This window comes from Mus caroli, unplaced genomic scaffold (genome assembly GCF_978045245.1).
Source record: "Mus caroli unplaced genomic scaffold, Mus_caroli_1 scaffold_7, whole genome shotgun sequence".
Lineage (NCBI taxonomy): Eukaryota > Metazoa > Chordata > Mammalia > Rodentia > Muridae > Mus > Mus caroli.
Window position 1 is genome coordinate 58,419,528 of NW_028227262.1, and position 20,245 is coordinate 58,439,772.

The following is a 20,245-nucleotide window of genomic DNA, read 5'->3' on the forward strand; positions in this document are numbered from 1 at the left end:
GGGGGAGCATCCTCTCAGAGGCAAAGGGAAGGGGGGAATGGTGTGAAGAACTCTGGGAGGGGGAACTGGGAAGGGAGATAACATTTGAAATGTAAATAAATAATTGAATATAAAAAATGCAGTAGTAGCTGGTAGTGCTTCATACCTAAAGACCTAGCATTTAAGAGACAGTATAGTTTGAGGCCAGTCTGGGCTACATAATGAGATCTTTTTTCAATGTACCCCCCTCTGCTGCCCCAGCAGTGGTGATGAGACAACAAGGCAGGCAAAGACAGAGACTTGAAGAAGCTGACTGCAGCTGAGGTTGGCATTGCAGGCAGCCACTTGAACACAATGGCACTAGTCACTGTGAAGCAAACATCCGGAGTGATCTCAGCAGCAAGGGACCAAAGAGAAGGGACCAGGAAAAATGTTGTCACCAGAGTCTAGAAGAGGGACAGTGCAAAGAGAAACAGACAAGGGAGACAGCTCTGCCATACAGCAGCGGCCTGCTTAGTTCCCCACCCACCTGAGCCTCAGGATCAGGCTCCAGGGGCTACTAGGGGAGCCTGGGTAGCAGTTTCTAAGGATATGAAGGCCAAAGGTCATGATTACAAAGCCAGGCATGAGCACAGAAGAGCACTCTGTCCTGGAGGTCACCAGCTGTTACACCATGCACCCAGAGCCTTATTTTGCTTCAGCAAAATGTAAAATGAAGAGGAAATGGCCTGTGAACAGAATATAAATTTACACCTCTTCTAGCACTTTTCAGTCTGTGCTCAATTGTTTTACAAGAAGTCCTGTAGACACGCCATACCCATCATAGGAGGCCTGGGCTCCTTAAACAGAAGGGGACCATGAGATATCAGATGGCGCACCCTAATCACATCTGCCTTTGGATCTATGAAGAATTGGCAAGGGTCACTCTTTTGGCCCTATTAATCATATCCCTGATAATGTGTGTGGCAAAGTTAATGGTGTTTTTATGTTAAAGTTGGGAACCAGCCACCAAGGGCTGCTTCCATCCTCAATCACCAAGAGCAAGGAGAGGAGATAAGAACAAAGTAGTCTTACAGAGCACAGTCAAACTTGAGGCACAGACTGTCCCAGCAGGGAAGCAACCTTGTGAATGAGAAATGCATGAACAGGAATAGAAATGAAAATGATGAGACTAAAGGAGAGTCCTAAGGTTGGGAATATGGGCTCACCTCTAGGGCTGTGGCAGAGTTCAGTGCTACTGTCTTTCCTGCCTCACTATGTCACCTGCCAAAACCAGAGCTGTGCTCAGGAGACTGAAAGAACCTGCCCAAGTCCATCACAGTCAGGACACTGTAGAGAGCAGGCATTCAACAGCCTTCAAGGGCCACTGCCTGAAGGAGCTTCATCACCCTTGGGCACACAGAAGGGACTAGGTACAGCTGGAACTGAGGCACCTTGGCGAATGGGAAGAACATGTGGTGACAGTGTAAAGTCTACACTATGCTTTGGATCCCAAAAGCTACCTCCTTCATAAGCCTGTGTGTTCTAGGTGTGTATGGGGCCCATAAGATGAGACTAAACTCCAGTGGTCAAACAACATCCCATGCAATCCAAATGCACCCAGTACTTTGGACTTAAATTTTCAGATAACTGTATGAATGCTACTAAATTCTCTCCTAGAAAGAGAAGTGAAGCAATCACGGGCTGATGCCCTACCTCTCTTTAAGGAGTCCCCTTTTATTCATGATGGCAGCTAAAGGAAGAAGGGAGGAAACCTATGAAACACATGCTTGGAGATATCTGTTTGAAAGTGAAAAACTTATGAAGATGAGATTACTGACTCAAGGCTCAACTTGGCTGGTAACTCGCCAGGGCATTTCAACTACATGTGCATGGCAGAGCCACACAGCTCTCTGGCTACAGGCTAGGCTTTGCTGGGACCAGTAGGTCATCTCAGGGCTAAAGCTATGGAATGGAAAGCACATGCTCACCCTGGCCTCTTGCTCCTGCCCCTCTGAGAGGGGAATCATACATCTCCATGTACTAGTGAGACCAGAGAGCCTGGGAAAGCCTCACAAACCACCCAGGAGGAATGGCTGGCTACTCTACTGCTCACTTAATGTGGCAGTTTTAGATTTTAAAGTTATAAAATTGAGGTATAAAACTGATGTATTCTCAAATGCTCAAATGCAAAAAGTAGAAATGACCACAATAAAATATTCACAATATTTACCCCCAGAAAAAAGAGACTATCCAGCATGAGCAACTTACCACTTCTGTTTCTATGTAAGTATGTACACAAATATGTCTACCCACACATCCACCATTTCTTATAGACTGACTTACCAAAAACATGTACAAAGCATGCAGCTTTGTTGACAGACATTTGAGTTATAAACATTCTCTTGTCAACAGCTCTGACAGAACAGTAGGTGGCAAACGGTCTCTTTACATGGAGTTCCATTTCCATAAGGTAGATGATAAGATGTAGCTTCGAGTGTGGTCATTACCCAGTTTTGTTGTTTTCTTCTTGGAATCACCACCCAATAAGCCTGTAGACATACCAGACCATCTCCAAGAGGGCCTCCCTGGCTGTCCACGCAGCTGCCCTGGCGGTCTTCTGCAAACACTTGCTCATAGTGGTGTTCCTCTGCCTCCCAACCTTCAGCGTTCTCATTAGATGTGGCTTCTGGTCAAGTGTGGTGACAAGATGTGCTCCCCACACCTCTGCTCCTTACGCCCCTTGCCTTTCCTCAGCACATGTGTAATGTGGAGAGCAGCCTCCCTGGCTAGTCTGCCAAAGTAACTTGTGGGAGACCAAATGAGTCCTTATGTTACAGCAGGTAGTACAGTAAGTACTGGCTGTTGTTATAGCTTTTCAAAACCCTTAAACCACTTATGATCCACAAAGAGCAGCATTTAGTTGTTAGAAGTACACAGTCACCTCTGCCACATGAAAGGGTGGCCCAGGCTCTATGCTCTGGTTTGTGATTCTGCCCATGATACACCAGCACTCTTTCCCTTCTGGGCTGCTGTGGTAGATGTGACAGGCCTGAGCATCTACAGTATAGCCTCTATGTATTTCCTTTGCTCTCTTGATCATTCTCACCTGGTGTTTGTTTCTGTCCTTGAGCCTTCTTAAACTTTCAAGTTTTTAAAACAGTGTCCCCACTCTGTGGGCAGTGTCAAGCCTGTAATGCTTTTCCCTAACACTCAGTTCTGGGGGCTCCTATTTCAAGACAGGCCCCAAATCCCTCCTACTGTTTAGCCACCACTGACCCTAGCCACTCTGACATCAGCAGGATGGCCAGAGATCCTAGCCATTCTTGCTTCCTCCCATGCATGCCACCTGTCAGTTATCTTCAAAAGAGTAGGTGGAATGACCTTTCAAGATATCATGTCCCCGTTTCCCCCTCAGTGAAGACCAGAGTTTGACCATGGCTTACAAGGCCTGAACAGCTGGGTCACCTTGGTGCTTCAGCCTTCCCTCTGCCTCATTACACTCTCTCTGGAAAGCCAACCACACTGTAGCCTCAGGACCTCCCTAGGCTGTCTGCTACTTGTTTTCATTCCTGTGGCACCTTTTCATTCCCAGGTCTTATCTTTCCTGATACCCATCTTCTTGACTGAGAACTGCACAGGGCACATGGGGAGTATAAGCTGATTATGACTACTGCTGTGTATGAACCGGGGCTGTGGCTGAAAGGTACAGATGTGTGCACAAGCAGCCTCTTTTTAAGAAAAGGAAGATCCCTTCAGGTTCTATCTTCATTAATTTCATCATTTGGTTTTCCCAGTCTTTGCGTATCATGCACTTCCATTCCACTCAGTAGACTGGGTATCTGCTGGTCACCTTTCCTTGGTGTATGAGAGAAGCCATACCAGCAGGGAGCAACCCAACTCTGCCTTTCAGCTAAGTTCTATTGTCTTCTCCATGTTGAAGTTGTCTTCTCCCTGCTTGTGAAATTTCCTCCTGTGGGGCTACTGTAACCTGTAACCACATTTCCTCATTGTCCACTGCTGCCCTGTATGCTTATAGCAGACATCTCTTTTAAAGCTGGATACTCAATCTCTTAACGTTTACTAAATTTTTAGCTGAATCTCTTGGGTTTTCCAACCAACAGTGAAGTCATCTATAAATTATCACATTGCCTCCAAAGAATCTACCTTAGTTCTAGTTTTGGTTTATTTCCAAGGCAAGACCCTCTAGGAGGGCATGGACACCTGTGGAAGGAACAGGAATATAGAGACTCCAAAGGTCCTGGACACATCTGTAGAAAGCCCTTGGAGCACAGCACTCAGTGGGTGCTGGCTGCTAATCTAAACTCACCAGGTGGCTGAGGACAACTTTGAAGCCCTGATCCCACTTCTTGAGTAGTGCAATGACAGGTGAATTACATCACACTCAACAGAAATCATTATGAAATTTCTATTCTATCAGTGATGCCTATAATTTTTAAAGAAATCCAGCTTAAGATCTATTGAGGGTTGGAGAGATGGCTCAGTGGCTAAGAGTGCTCATTATAAAGCACTCGGGTCTGAATTTGCTATCTCCAGAGCCAAAGTCAACATGCTGGGGCATGGTTGAGCATGCCCATAACCCTAGAAAAGGCAGGAGGGGACGGCAAAGAAGCAAGATTGCTGGTGCTACCTAGAAGACAGAGGGCTAGCTCTAGGGTCAGTGAGAAGGAATAAGAGAGTGTTAAGTATAGGATGTTCCTTCCTCTGGTCTTTGCACAAAACCCCTCTGTTGAGAACACAACTATTCTCTTCACTGGCCTCTGATTATGACTGACTCACTAACAGACTGACCATTAGGTAGTTTTCAAGCCCTGTGTGGTCTGAATATAGTAAATACAAGATGCTGAGGATGCTGCTTAGAACTTTGTATCTATTATGTTTTAGGAAGCTTCAATGGCTACTCTGGGGTGACAATGTTCACATTTGTCTTTCAGAATGATGTGCTGTTGCAAGTACTATAATGTACCACACAGTGTGTGTGATAGATGTTTATTTCTGTTCTTCTGCTGTTTTTCCTTGGTTCAAGAGCCTCAGCAGAAATGGAAACCAATAGCCTAGAGAGTTGTGCACATTAAGAATATGTTTTGTTCTGCCCAAGCCAAAAGTTCCAACCTGAGCAGGTGGTTACTCGCGACTGGTTGTTACATGCTTATTTTCCACCTTGTTCTTCCTTTTCTTAAGAGGAGGTTGCTTGTGCACATAGCTGTACCCATCTTTCAGCCACAACCCTGGTTCACACAGCAATAGTCATAATCAGCTTACACTCTAAGTGGCCTATGGTCATTGTCTCATTAATTTCCACAAGAGAACCAAGCCAAGTGCTTCTACTGTTCAAGAGCTCCAACTAGAAACTCTGTGATTATCATTTTCTGTTGTAATTAGGCAACCAATTATTCAATGGGCTTTATTTTGGTTTCCAAGTGAATTTTACTTTGTAATTTATACAAATGGTATAATGCCAAAACGTTTTCCCTATAAAGATGTTAGCTGTAATTTTTCTCATCCCTCATTTCTTATATAATTCCTACAAACACTGGATATGGACTAGAATTTAGTAAATTAACTTCACTAAACCCATGAATAACATTCTTCACAGTTTCATTGTTTCTGCTGTCTGCAAACAAGCTAAGTGAGTCACTTTCACTACTGCTAGGCCTTTATTCATCCTCTCCCCTAGGTTTCTATCAGTTTCACTTTGTGCTGGTTGGGATGCTAAGTTTTCAGAATAAATGTGGTTCAGCTCTGCTGTGGGCCACACATGGGCACCAACCTAAGAGGAAGAGCTTTGCTGTCTCCACTCTTCCCCTTGCACTATGCCCTCTCCATGCACATATCAGTCCTGCTTTGGGGACTATGTCTGAGTCACTGCTTGCCTTCCTGCATTTCCCTAAGGGTATGCTTTGCTTAGATCTATTCAGTCTTTGTCTCCTGGCAATGCACTTAAGAGCTGTTTATACTTTTACAGTGACACAGATACCCTCAGGTTTTGGTCACATGTGTCTTGCTATTTATTGTTCCTTCTAATGAGCATCATGTTGGCTTTCATTTCCCTGCCCTTAAAGCCACTGCTAACTGGTAAAGAACCTACTTGGTATGTGTAAGGACCTGAGTTCAAGCTCTAGTAAAGACCTTCCCTCTCCAATGATATGATATTCTCACATTAAGAAAATTTCTAGTATTTGCAATTCTGTTAGGAGCAGCTCACTGCCTGAACTGAAGAGGCCAGCAGTACTCTTGTGTATTTACTCTCAACAGCAGCATACTGGGAGCAGCTTTGGATTTTAGACCACACATTTTCTAAGAATGCACACACAGTGTAGGCCCCACATTTAAGTGCCGTCTTTCTGTTTGATAAAGCTTAGACTCCACAAAGGTGTAGTTACAGTGCGACTTCTGTGCTCAGAATTACAGCTCATAATCTCCAATCACAATGTCAAAATGCAGACATCCCAGAAACCTAAAATTTCTCCCTCAGACTTGGTGTCAAATAGCAGCACAGCACAACTTGGTGTGAAGCCATTTAGTCTGATTCCACACATAGGAATGTTTCACTGCTAAGTATCAATATAATAACAAGGAATGTAAAATACTGTTTATATACCTTCCAAAAGCCATAACATTCTGTATAGAAAATATAGCTCAGAATGATTAAAATGGTATTTACAAATATTTTCTAGCACTGGCCACTGAGAACCTAGTATATACATCTCACCAGCATAGTCTTGGACCCACATCCTGGTTGTAAATACCAATCTCCAGTAAAGGAGCCAGGGTTCTCTGTAGAAGCAGCTGACTACAGGCCAGGACAGGTACAGGACAAGCTGAGCCTGGTCAGGCCAGAAAATAAAGAAAATACTTAAAAGACAGTATAGAGGAGTACAGAATCAGAGCATCGACATCAATGCTAGTCATGCTATGACCCAGTACTGAGAATAGCCTAAGACCAGGCCTCTGAGTCTATGCTGAGAGTAATGGCGTACACCTAAGAGAGGGAGAGCATGTACTTACTGTCTGTAGAGCCCTAACTTATAAACACCTACAGGAAATACAAATCACCTGCAGAACACCAGGGTCAATTATCAGTCAAAGCTCACTGTCTAGTGTTAAATCTGTGGAAAACATGAGAGACAGGGTATCTGTGGTAAACAATTAGCTTCACTGAACTCTTTAGAGGATGACCCAGGGAATCCTAGAATGTCCTGCTTGTCAGCATGTTCTTGCTTTGTGGATGGTCAAATAGCTCTGTAGTTAAAAGCACTAGCTGTTCTTGCAGAGAACCAAACTTTGATTCCCAGTATCCACGTAGTAGCTCACAATCACATGTAGCTCTAGTTCTAGGGGATCTGATGCCATCTTTTGGCCTCTGAGGGCACCAGGCACAGGCATGGCACATGAGCATACATGCAAGTCAAGATCCCATATATAAAAATACAATTAGGGCTGGGGAAGAGATGGCTCAGTGGGTAAGAGCACTGACTGCTCTTCCAAAGGTCCCGAGTTCAAATCCCAGCAACCACATGGTGGCTCACAACCATCCATAATGAGATCTGACACCCTCTTCTGGTGCATCTGAAGACAGTGTACTTACATATAATAATAAATAAATCTTTAAAAATATATATAACTAAACAAACAAAAAAAGAAGAATGTTCTTATTTCCCTGGGTACTTTAAGCCACTTCAGAGAGCCAATGCTAACATTGTGATGTACAGTGTAGTCCTGGGTCACGTACTGTCAGCCCCATCTCTGGAGGGACTGGATCTCACATAATTGAGTTCCAATAATTACTGCAAATAGTATGTTTCAGATGAGCTCTCCTGGTCACCAATGCTGGAAAAAGTCTACACTGACCTCACCACCTGGGACCACTCTTGGTCTGACTTTGTCCTTTAACTGTACAACACTGACCTAGTACAAGCGCTTTCAATGGGCTGTGAGAATGACTGAAGTTATACTTGAGGGCACACAATTGTAAAATATCTACATCAAGTTAAATATTTAGAACTACAAAGAAAAATAGGATGCTTATAGAAGGTAGAAAGCTGGCCAGTAGCACCTTTGATAACAATCCATGGCAATACCCCTGTACCCAGCACAATGCACAAAGAAGGCACATTACCTGGAACAGACCCGAGCCTCAGTCTAATCAAAAGGAGGCTTCAAGAAATACACATGGAGAGAGTCTGCAGAGAGAGTAACTGTATTCTTCGAAAGCATCATGATAGGCAAGGGAAGGCTGAGGCCCTACTTGGTTGGAAGACCTGACAACAGAGCCCAGATGGGAGCCTGGTTGAGCCCAGTCTGGGAGAGTCCTGGTGAACACCTGCTAAGAATAAACTTCCCATTACTGTGTCAGCAGAAGCTGTCAGGAACAGGCTCACCAAGGCTATGAGTAGGCTGCTCGAAAGAATGGCTAGCTAACATGTCAGAGCTGTGGACACAAGGGTAGCAATATTCATGGCTCACAGCTACCCAAGGTAGAGAGAGTCTGTAAGTCTGAAGGTACAGCACATGTTAGGAGAAACATGGTTGGTTCCAAGGGCTATTTAAAGGCAGGGACTCTACATGGAACCTCTCCTGGCTGGTCATAGGGTTCCAAGAGTGTTTTTCAATAAAGACAGGTAAGTGCAGAAAGTAATCCTTCACCCTGGCAGAGACATTTTCTTTCTTACCCATGAAATCTATACACCTTGCAGAAGCCATGATTATATTTCCCTTCAAAGTCTCTGAACATTTAAAATGTGTACATGAAATGCTGGAATTGTCACAGGTGGCCAGAAACTACTCATAGAAACCTGATGCAGTCTTAAGCACCCTGACTTTCTCCTATCAATTGTACCTCAGGGTGAAGGACTGAGAAGCCAGTCTTTAGAGAGGTGTCCTAGCTACTAGAGGAAGGTAGAACTATTATCACCTTCTCTGAAGACCCCAGGCATCTAATGGCTCTGTGCTAGTCATCAATGGCTGCTAGGAACCAGTTCAGGGGACCCCTGCAAAGAACCCAAAAGACTTTACTCTCCTCTCCCCAAAAGAATCAATCAGATCAAGCCTCAAGATGTAGCTAATTTAGGGGAGCACACCACCACACCAGTGAGGCAAACTGTAAAAGGTACCTGAGCACATGGAACAGACGAAACCAACCTGTGCAGTACTCCACCAAACATGGGAAAGAGTGGGAGAGAGAGAGACAGAAGGGTGAGGAAGAGAGAGGGAAGAAGGGAGAGAGAAGGGGCGGGGGAGGGAGGGAGGGAGGGAGGGAGGGAGGGAGAGAGAGAGAGAGGGAGAGAGAGAGAGAGAGAGTGAGAGTGAGAGTGTAGGGAGTGTGCATGTTATGGCTCTAAACTAGAAGGGCAGCTGCCAAGAGCAGCCTCTGACTCCCCTGTGGATTCTTTGCTAACAGGTGTCAGCAGCATATATGGGGTTTAAAACAACTGAAAATCTCAACATTTACCAACAGGAAAAACTGTCAGTTTTAAAAGAGGTTAAATATGTGCCTAACTTTTAAAGTGTTTTTAATTTTTAAAATGTCATACTGCAAATGATAACTGCACCACTAACTCTGTAAGTACTGCCCCGAGGTGAGTGCAATAAATCTGTACCCAATGTCTGAAGCACTCCTTTTTCTCCAATACCACGATTGTAACTCGGCTCAATAGAGACAGCTGGCTTTCTTCATGAAGATGGCTTGCATGTAGTACATATTTTACAGACATCTACATCTCATTTTATTTTCCCTGCAAGTTTTACACTTGGATTCCTAAATCACAGAACTGTCCTAAGTTACAAGAGACACTGAGAGGCATACATGGAAACATCTGCTTGAAGAAAACTGTTATTTTAAATATGGAGCTACAACATTAAGAACAGAAAGACGTAAAACTGCACCAAAGTAAGTTTAAGTAAATATAAAGATGAATGACGCCTGAGAATAGCGAAGAGCTTTGCTGACATTAGACAGGACTCACCAGTTTCCTCTCAGTACCTGCACCTTCAATGTCATGTGCAGAAGGGACAGCAGACGAGGCTATAGACTTAACTGCTCCACATGGTACTGCCTTGTTTCATCTTTCCATTCAAGTGAGCTGCTGCTCATATAGATTCAGGCTGATTCAACCAAAGACTGCTGTACACAGGCTGCCTTCACACAGCTATCCTAGAGATAATGGCCCTACTAGGCAAGGGCTTCCACCACAAGGCAAGGCCTAACTAGGTATCCAGCCACCCTTCTGCTTTCCTGACACCTGGCCTTCTGGGCTCATTCACTCAGTAGCCTTCCAGAACTGACCCTGTTTGGACCCTTGATTTCCCAAGGGCCTCTCAGACCTGTTGAGCATGGTCAGACATGCTGGTGATTTGGTTGCTACCTGTTTTCTAAGTTCATGTTAAGCTAAGGAATTGATAAAGGGGTATTTTGAACATAGAAGACAAAGAACACAGAAACAACTGTTCTGTGTGCTTTCTCTGCCTGTGACTGTGACACAAGAGACCTGAGCCCCTTGCCCACCAGCACTGCAGCACACTCGGCCTCACCTTCATCGCTCCCAGTTCCTTTCTGCTTTTTTTTCTTGACTAGTTGAATGGCTCGGTAATCAGTTCTTGCTGAGCCCCCACTTTCCTGGGACCAAAGAAAAGTGTGTCAGTTGCTTGATCTAAACAGCAGAGGAAGGGTAGCAAGGGGACTAAGCCTGCCTGGCAATGTATCAGAGCTCCAGGATTCAGTCACCAGCAAAGGTTCTCAGGAAACCACATGCTCAATTGTTAGCAAAGGAAAATGCACACAGCTTCATCATCTGGATAAGTGAAGTACACTCCTCCAAGGTCTAAATGCACTAAGATATTGTAGAGAGAGACTGCTAAGAGCTGTACACTGCCCTGTTCCCTAAAACACCTCATCTTCTTGATGCCAGGGTTATGTCTCAGCAGCCCTGGGCAGTGTTGGCAGCAAGTGCCACACTGTCATCTGCCAATACAAAAAGTATTACCGAATTCAGCAAACTTATGGAGGTGCCAGAGAAAACAGTATTCAAATAGGAAATTTAAAAATGTGTGAACACTCAGTAAGAAAAGTTTCATTCTTAAAACTACATGGAGCAAAGGAAACCAGTCCTCTCTGGCTCACAGCATACTGAAATCCACTCACACCACCATCCCACTCAGAAAAGCAGGGGAGCCCAATGCCACACAGCTAGCAAGAGAACAAACAAGGGACAAGCCTAACTTCTGCTGGCTCTTCCACCTCCACCCAGGTTCTGCTAGCTCTTCCATTCCATATTTCCTGAGACACAGGGAGGCACGGAGTGCCAGGGACAGGCTTCCCACATGCTCTGACCTGTGGTTACCTCCAGTCCCTGTCTAGTCACCTGTTGCTCTTAGCAACTGCTGTGACAGCCTAAGCAGATGCCTGCAAGTGTAGCTCTGCCACCACCAGCCAGACACCAGCAATGGACAGACAGACTGTGCAGCTCTCACACTGAGATAAATGCAAGTCGGCTCCAGTAGGTTGGTTGCTAGGTACTCTTACACTTGATTCCAGTTCACAGCAGTATTTTAGGCTATAGTAAGGTAAGATGCATGATTCTTAACATGATAAATGTCAAAACAAAATTCAACCAGCATTCTAAAGAAACCTATATGATCATTTCCATCGTAGACTGAGGAAAGTCAGACTCTCGCTAGGAATCTTTAAATTACTTTAAATTAGATTATATTAAAGGTATAATTGATATAAATATAGAATACAATAACTGTCCAGCCTCAAAATTAGAGTATTGTAATAATCCTTCAAGAATGAAGGCTCAGGAATCACTGTTATTCTAATAAAAATATCCTGACGTAGCTTTCAAGTTCCCACTGAACTGTTAAGACGACTGAAGTCAACACTTCTAGGACTCGTCACTACGTGAAAAGCACAAAGGTGAATATTTCAATAGTAAGAAATGCCTCAAGTTTTCTCATGAAAACTGTATAAAATCACAGAACTCAAAAGAAATCTTAGAATGCATGTAGCCAAAACCCCTTATTTTAGAAATAAGTGAGGATCTAGGGCTCAGATAAGTTAAGCGATTTGCTTAAAGCTGTAAGAATGTCAATTCCAGACTCAAAGTCAAAGTCAGGCTTCCAGACTATTGCCCAGGCTCCATCTGTCCTTCCTTCTGCACACCAGAAAGAGCCGTCTGCATAGACGGGACTCGTCCCCAACACGATCCACGTGCATTAGGGAAGTGAGCTAGTGGTGGTGATGGGATAGAATGCTTCATACCAAGTACAGACTGCCTGTGCCAGCACCGAGCTCTGAGTCCTTCTGAGCCCCCGGCCTCTCTGCAGAGCTGGACAGCACAGACTGGGATGGCCCATGGCTTTCTTTCTGCCCCTGGACCACATCTGGGACAGGAGACAAGTCTTGTTCCACCTTTATTGGAACCAGCAGATCTGGCACACTGCCAGTTTCTTGGGTGGTGTCTGGAGAAGTTGGTGTGGTACCAGGTGCTGTCAAGTTATTGCTGGGGGTCAAGGCTGGAGAGTCTTGATTCAAGTTCCTCACAGGCAGAGCCACCAAGCAGCCTACTGCTCCTGTGCTCATGGCCTGTGAATCATCTGCACTGAAGCTGCCTGGTTGGAGAACTGTGGCTGATGTCCCAAGAACAAGAGGACTGTCCAAACTTGGAGGCATATCACCGTGGGCCACTAGAACGAGAGGATCCATTGGCCCTAAGGAGTTATTGTTAGTAGGGAGATTCCCTCCCAGAGAAGAGCTCACAGAAGTGACATCAATGGTGAGGATCCCAGAGTTCAGTGCTTCATCCGACCCAGCTGTTGAACTGCTGCTATTAGCAGGTGTGTCAGAGAAAAGTGCTGCGAGATCTATGTTGGTGAGCTCACTTTGGCCTGGGCTACTCAGTTCACTGCTGGGTGTGAGAGAACTCGGAGCTTCCAGCTGAGGTACAAGATCTGTGAAAGCAATGGATATTTCAGTTACTATGTTGCCGGATTAAGAAATCTTCTTTCTGCTTGAAATGCTAGTAGCTGCCCCTGAAGCAACACTGACTACTGTTCACTAGACCTTGTCATCAGGGTAAAGACAGACTGACTGCTGGCACACAGTGGACAGCAAACACCAAAGGAAGAGCTGACTCAACAACAAGAACATAGCTAATATTTCATGTCCTCAGGCTGTCTTTGTGCTCCAAAGCCTGCCCTTCCTCCTATGCTGCAGTAGCTAACCAAGGTTTCAATCCATCCATAGAACAAAGCCTCTGTAAGTCAGCTCTAAGACTGACTCTGGCTCGGGGGTATTTTTACAATTATTATTCAGTCATCTCAGGTCTTTTCAAACTGTGCCCAGCTCCACATCTACTGTCATCCTCAACCTGGATTAGTTTGAGACATCTGTAGTTAGTCAAGGAGTAAAACTGGCTGTCTGGACTGGGTTGAAAGCTCCAGGTTTAGGCAGATGCATGAGGCTCAGACATCAGGTCCTCATACATCCCTCACTGACACTTCTGAACTACCCCAGTACCTGAAGCAGAGGGAAGGGACACTCCATTCTGTTTCTCCCATACCAACTACATGCTAACCCCAAATGCATACTTGATAAGCATGAAGGCCAGATCAGAGTAAATAAGGCTTATTTGTTGTTTTGTTTTGTTTTGTTTTTCTGAGACAAGGTTTCTCTGTGTAGCCCTGGCTGTCCTGGAACTCACTCTATAGATTAGGCTGGCCTCACAGAGATCTGCCTGTCTCTGCCTCCCAAGGGCCAGGTTTAAAGGTATATACTACCACCATCAGGCTGCATATTGCATTTTAAACTCAAGCTTAAAAAGACATCTATCTAGTTTAGACATAAGAACAAAAACCAAAGACAGACTCTTTAGTTGTCACATTCAGAAAGTGTCTTCAAAAGTATCCCAGCATCAATACAACATTCTGAAGACATGGGAGTGATTCTTTCTAGACTCCTGTTTCACAGGAGACCTGTTACTTTCTCAAATGAAAAATAAGCAAACAAACAAGCATCTTGATGATTCTGTTCCTTGTGGAGAGTGGTTTTGGTGGAAGAAAGATGTCAACTTACTAAAAAATCTTCCACCTAATATTTTATTAATTCCACAGTTGTCAACTAGAGAATTAGTATGAACAGATATACAAGAGAAAAATGACTGACTGAACATAAGCATGTAGTGCTGATGGTTAGGATTGTGGCTTTGGGAGGCAAACAGATCCCAATAAAGAAAGACCCTGGCTTTAGTGCTTCCTTTTGGTCTCAACCTTGGCAAGTTTTCCTGCAGCATGGAGGGAAGACAATGAACTGAAATACAAGCTAGCAGTCGTCAGGCGCACCGAGTGCCTGGTCCTCTACTGAGCACAGCGGGCAGAATGAATGATACATTAATCAGTCAATTATACCATAAACAAAGCCTGCTAAAAGGGCCTCTCATCCATCCAGAGTTTATGGCAAACTCCTGTGAAGTAACCTGAATTAGCCAGCTTAGGGAAAGAGAGATGCAGTTTGAGAGCTCAGAGCTGGAGAGGGGGACAGTGGTTGAGTGACATCCTCCGACATAAATTTTAGGAAACACACTCTGTTGTCCTTAAGGAGTCTACAGACTAGCACAGGAGGGCAACTGCTTTTACAGTGCAGAGTAGCAACTGTTGAGGTTACAGTGCCTGAGATCCAAAGGACAGATTAGCAACCGCCTCTCCCAAGAGAAGAAACCAGATTAAGAACACAAACCTTCCCAGCTTCAGCTGCTCAGAGCCCTGCATCAGACACTAACGGAGAATGACTCATAACATCACCACCTTCCTTGTTTTCAAAGCTCAAGGAAATAGGACTCTACAATCTGTTTCTGCTCAGGATCCCGGTTGGGAAAAAGCTAAATGGTATTCCCTGCTTCACAGGTTACAGTGAGGGGGAATTGGTTAGAAACATGCATGACCACCACCAAGCTACCTTACTAGGAGCAGGAGTAGCCAGAGACAGTCTCTGTGAATAGACTAGAGAGGCAGCCACTGCTGCTTCTCCTATGTTCTTTCTTTCTTTTCTTTTTCTTTTTTTTTTTTTTTTTGTTTGTTTGTTTTGTTTTTTTTTGAGGCAGAGTTTCTCTGTATAGCCCTGGCTGTCCTGGAACTCACTCTGTAGACCAGGCTGGCCTTGAACTCAGAAATCCGCCTGCCTCTGCCTCCCAAGTGCTGGGATTAAAGGCGTACGCTGCCACTGCCCCCCCCCCCATATTCTTGATAGCCTGTCCATATCTGTAGATAAGACGTAGAAGGGCAGGCTTCTAAGTGCTGTACCACAGATGCTGAAAGTCAGGTTCTACTGACCACTATCATGGTGCTTCTCTCATACCCCAGCCCATTCCTGAGACACAATTCCACCCTGAGCTTGGAGAGTTCCCTGTCCATCTGTAGGACACAGTCCTCTGTGCAGGATCCACTGTCTCCTAATACCAGGAGGAAAAGACAAGCTTCAGTAATCAGGAATGAGACATAGCAAACGGCAAGACAGACTCAGAGGATGAGCATACAGAGCCAAGGGCCCAGCTGCAGACAGATGTAGAGGACATGTGAAAGGGAGGCCTGAAACATGATGGCACATTTGAAGGGAAGAACTTCACAGGCAAGGGAAAGCTAGTTTCAAAGGGGCTGTGTTAAGAAGAGAGCAGCAGGAGAGGAGGGCACCAAGGTCGCTCGCACAACTGTGTGGAAACACGGACCCCACTTCATGGTCTGCAGCGTGACTGAGAGGGGAGAGGGAGGGGACAATCCCACTCCTCTCATACTCAGGCATAGACTTCTTTGCAGCCCTCAGGGGCCACAATCACAGACCTTGGCGCCGGCTGTGCTGCCGCACCATGTGTGCCTTCATGCTATGCTTGGAGGTGAAGAGTCGGTTGCAGCTGGACACTGGGCAGCGGCTTTTCGGAGTACCCACATCCTGCAGATGTTTCTTAGAATGAATGTACAGACTGCTGCGAGCTGAGAACCTGGCACAGCACCCTGGAACACAGAGGGGATCCAGTTACACCTGAGGATGATCAAGGATACTTCCTAACTACATCAGAAGTGACACTGGACTGAGAAGACAATTCAGAAGGAAGGTATTTGCCACCCAAGTCTGGTGACCTGAGTTTGATTTCCAAAACTCACACAATGGTGGAAGGAACCAACCTCACCAAGTCATCTGCTGACCAAGTTTCTGCACATGTGAAATATGCGCTGTGACGCACTGTGCCACATGCAACTCCCTCTGCAACAGTAATTAAGACTCATGTACTGACTAGTTCTATGTCACCTTGATACAAGCTAGAGTAATCTGAGAGGGAGAACCTCATGAGAAAATGGCTCCATAAAATCAGGCAAGCCTGGAGTGCATTTTCTTAATTAGTGATTGATGTGGGAAGGCCCAGCCCACTGTAGGTGGTATCACTCTTGGTGGTGGTCCTGGAGGGTATAAGAAAGCAGGCTGAGCAAGCCATGAGAAATAAGCCAGTAAGAAACACTCTTCCACGGACACTTTATCAGCTCCTTTTTCCAGGTTCCCTCTTGATTTGAGCTCCTGCTTTGATTTCTCCTTCAATAGACCGTGATTCAGGATACGTAAGCCAAAATAATCCTTTTATCCTCAAGGTGCTTTGGTTATGATTTTTTAGCACAGCAATATTAACTCTAAGACAGAAATTAAGTCAATGTGAAACTATAACCCAATCTATTCAGGATGACAAAGGGTTCAGAACCTTCAAGAATGAAGGTATGGGTCACTTCTTAAGGAAAAACAAAAATAAAAAACAAGACATAAAAACAAAAACCTAAGTCCTGCTGAGGTGCTTGCTGAGGGTGAGGAAATACAGAATGGGTAATAGAGGAAGCTAGTCACAAACACCAACTAAGGCCATGTGACCAGTTGCAAAACTCAGGATGATAACTGACATGTACTTCTGTCACATTTTTTTTTTGCTAAGAATGTGTTTGTAAGGATATTTGTGTTTTCTTTACTAGATTTATCATGTTATGTATCACCAATTGAGATATCAGTGGTTAGAATATCTAAGTGATGAGATACTAAAAGACTGTCCCTTAAGGGATACTGCCACACATTCTAAGATATATAATGCATTTGCAGTTATAGGAGGATAGTTATATCATGTTAGGAGTAATTATTACCTGGTTATTGGTTTCATTTGGAAATAAAACATGACATAATGAGATATTATTGTGTCAAGTTGACAAGGAGTGAATCTGCCATGGCTAATCTTGGTTGTCAACTGAACTACATTTGGAATTAACTAAACACCTGTAAGAGATTTTTCTTGATTGGATCACTTGAGGTCGGAAGATTCACCCTAAATTTGGGCCACACCTTCTGGTGGGAGCCTATATAAAAGGACATGAAAGATTAAAGCTTTTGGGTTTTGCCTGCTTGTCCCCATTCTCACTGGTAAGTTTATCTATCCTGCTGCCAAGGTATTCCTCCACTAAATTTAGAGTCTACTTCTTCAAAATTCCAATGTATGCTGAGACATCCAGCCTTCTGGATTCTTGTATTTTCCTTTGAGAGATAGCCACTGTTGGATTATCTAGACCACAACCCATAAGCCACTTTAATAAGCCCCCTTTTAATATAGATTCATTTTAACTGTTCTGTTCCTCTAGAGAACCCTAATACAGATCATGACACTATGTTCTCAAGCACTGATACTGACAAGTGACATTACCAAACACCTTGGCACAAGGGATAAAGGGAAAATGATAAAGGAATATGTAGACTATGAGTTAGTCTAAGACATGTGACCTAATCAAGCGCACTCTGTTCCTTCTACCCACCGCTCAGAGTTAGGTGGAAACAACTTAAAAACCTCCAAAGTTCAGTTGCAAAAATGTGTATGAATCACCTTTATTAAGCTGTTAAAAAAAAAAAAAAGAAGAAAGAAAAAGAAATCCTACAGTCCTAGGGGCTGGAACTATCTCAATACATGACCAAATGCAAACCTGCCCACTTCCCTCTGTGCATCACAGAAACTGAGCAAATGTTTCTAGGTCACTGGTTTAAGAGGAGCCAGATCCGGCAACCCCCAGCTTATATACTTAATTCACTCACACATCAGATCTGGATTCAAGTGCTGGAGGCAACACATGTTTACAATTGCCTTTCCCTCATCCATGACAGCCTGTCATGTTGGTGCTCTGTCCTCTAGAGACCCAGGAAGAGGAGGTAGAATTCTTGAGTTCAGAGGCTTATGAGCACATAGGTAGTAAGTAAGAAAAAGATCAAAGCTGAAATAATACTGTACAAACAGCTTCTGAGAAGACAGAGAGAGATGCCAGAGTAAGGGGCAGTGAGTGGGTGACCTGCCTCAGTGAGTGATGGAGGCAGGCCTTAAAGCTGATGGGTGTTAAGGCATAGGGAATTGCCCAGCTTATATACTTAATTCACTCACACATCAGATCTGGATTCAAGTGCTGGAGGCAACACATGTTTACAATTGCCTTTCCCTCATCCATGACAGCCTGTCATGTTGGTGCTCTGTCCTCTAGAGACCCAGGAAGAGGAGGTAGAATTCTTGAGTTCAGAGGCTTATGAGCACATAGGTAGTAAGTAAGAAAAAGATCAAAGCTGAAATAATACTGTACAAACAGCTTCTGAGAAGACAGAGAGAGATGCCAGAGTAAGGGGCAGTGAGTGGGTGACCTGCCTCAGTGAGTGATGGAGGCAGGCCTTAAAGCTGATGGGTGTTAAGGCATAGGGAATTGCTCAGCTAAGGCTGTCGGCGTTGCAGCCCTTATTTGACCCATGACCACAGACAAGCTTCTGACTCTGCAGAGTAGCTTTTCCTTGTCCGTAAAATGAGATGCATGGGGGCAGGATAAGGAACAGCCTTAGAGCTTGCCTAGAAACACATTTTGAAGTTCTATGTGAGAATGAAATGAAGTCCCAAACTGCACAGAGACAGTCGGGGCCCTTCCTCACATGGCCCCACATTCCCTTAAATAGCCCACTCTCAGGTCCCTGGCACTGGCACTGCCTACCACCCTGAGGATGTTCCTGACACCACTCTCAACACATTCACCTAAATGAGCCTAGTTTCATTTAGTCCAGTATGCAGGAGTTCTGGAGTCTCTGCATCAGGCGCCACTGCATCATGCAGAGGCCTTGACTAAGCCCTGTCACACATCTCTCTGCTGAGGCTCAAAGCTCCTTGAGAACGTCAATGCTCCATCGTTAACAGTGAATTGCCCAATCGATCCCAGAAGAACTGTCAAAATGAGCAGCACCTGCCTCCTGCTCACTAGTTCTGCCTGAGTTGGCCTACCAAAACTTGCTCACCAACAACAAATGATACTAGTGGGCCTCAGCATTAATAGTTGGTCTTCCACACACATCCTTCCGGCTCAGTATCCTGTTTTCAGTATTCCTACCAGGGCAGCCTTTTCACTGTGATACCACCACCTGTGGCTCTCCATCACGGCTCACTAGGGCTTAAAAACAGAAAACAAAACAAAACTCCACCTAACAGTAATCACTACAACTATCGGAACTGATAAATACTAATGCTTTTTACAAGCTTTAAATTAGCTGAATCCCTGCAAAAACCCCATGAGGTTTAGTTTACTTCATGGATGAAGAAAAGAGGCACAGTTCTGTTTATCACAGGACTCCTCTGAGCCATGCAAGCCATGCAAAAACCCCATGAGGTTTAGTTTACTTCATGGATGAGGAAAAGAGGCACAGTTCTGTTTATCCCAGGACTCCTCTGAGCCATGCAAGAGGCAGAGTCAGGACTTGAATCCAGATTTCACATTTTGAATTGCTTGAGAATTCCATCCCCTTGCAGGGCTTAAATGAGGGCCTGTATGCTACTTGCTTCAGCCATAGTCTGGCTTGCTCTTTAGGCCAGCAGCAGACACACAGTCTGCTGTCTAGGTAGCTCTCTGGTCAAGCTAACATTTTATCATTTTATGTACCATATGACCAAACTCTTCTCTTCTTCAATCCCTACATCAGATCTCAACTACTACCCCTCCTCCCTCATCCAGGTCCAAATCACAGCAAGCTTTGACTCTATTTCTGCTGTTGATGGGATTCTCTTCCTTTTTGCTGTCAGCCCCTAGCCCAGGAGCAACTGTCTTACCAGGGTGATTACAGTGCCCCTCCAAAGACCAGACTTGGCCTTGTCTCCAACATGAGCTACTATTGCCCTGTGGATTCTCCCTCTGGTCTTTCTGCTTCTAACAGCCATTCTTTAATGTCTGGCTAGCTTTCCTCCTT

At 44.7% G+C, this 20,245-nt stretch overlaps 1 protein-coding gene across 2 annotated transcripts in view; it reads right to left on the reverse strand.

The window, feature by feature from the left end:
• The window catches only part of Zxdc (ZXD family zinc finger C), a 33,809-nt gene that overhangs the window by 8,112 nt on the left and 5,452 nt on the right, over positions 1 to 20,245 (reverse strand). For both annotated transcript variants that reach the window (XM_021164787.2, XM_085840320.1), the window contains exons 5-7: positions 15,808 to 15,978; positions 12,239 to 12,927; positions 10,510 to 10,594 (exon numbers count right to left, since the gene is read on the reverse strand). In XM_021164787.2, the coding sequence (XP_021020446.2) occupies positions 10,510 to 10,594; positions 12,239 to 12,927; positions 15,808 to 15,978 (945 nt within the window). The remainder of the gene's footprint in view (positions 1 to 10,509; positions 10,595 to 12,238; positions 12,928 to 15,807; positions 15,979 to 20,245) is intronic.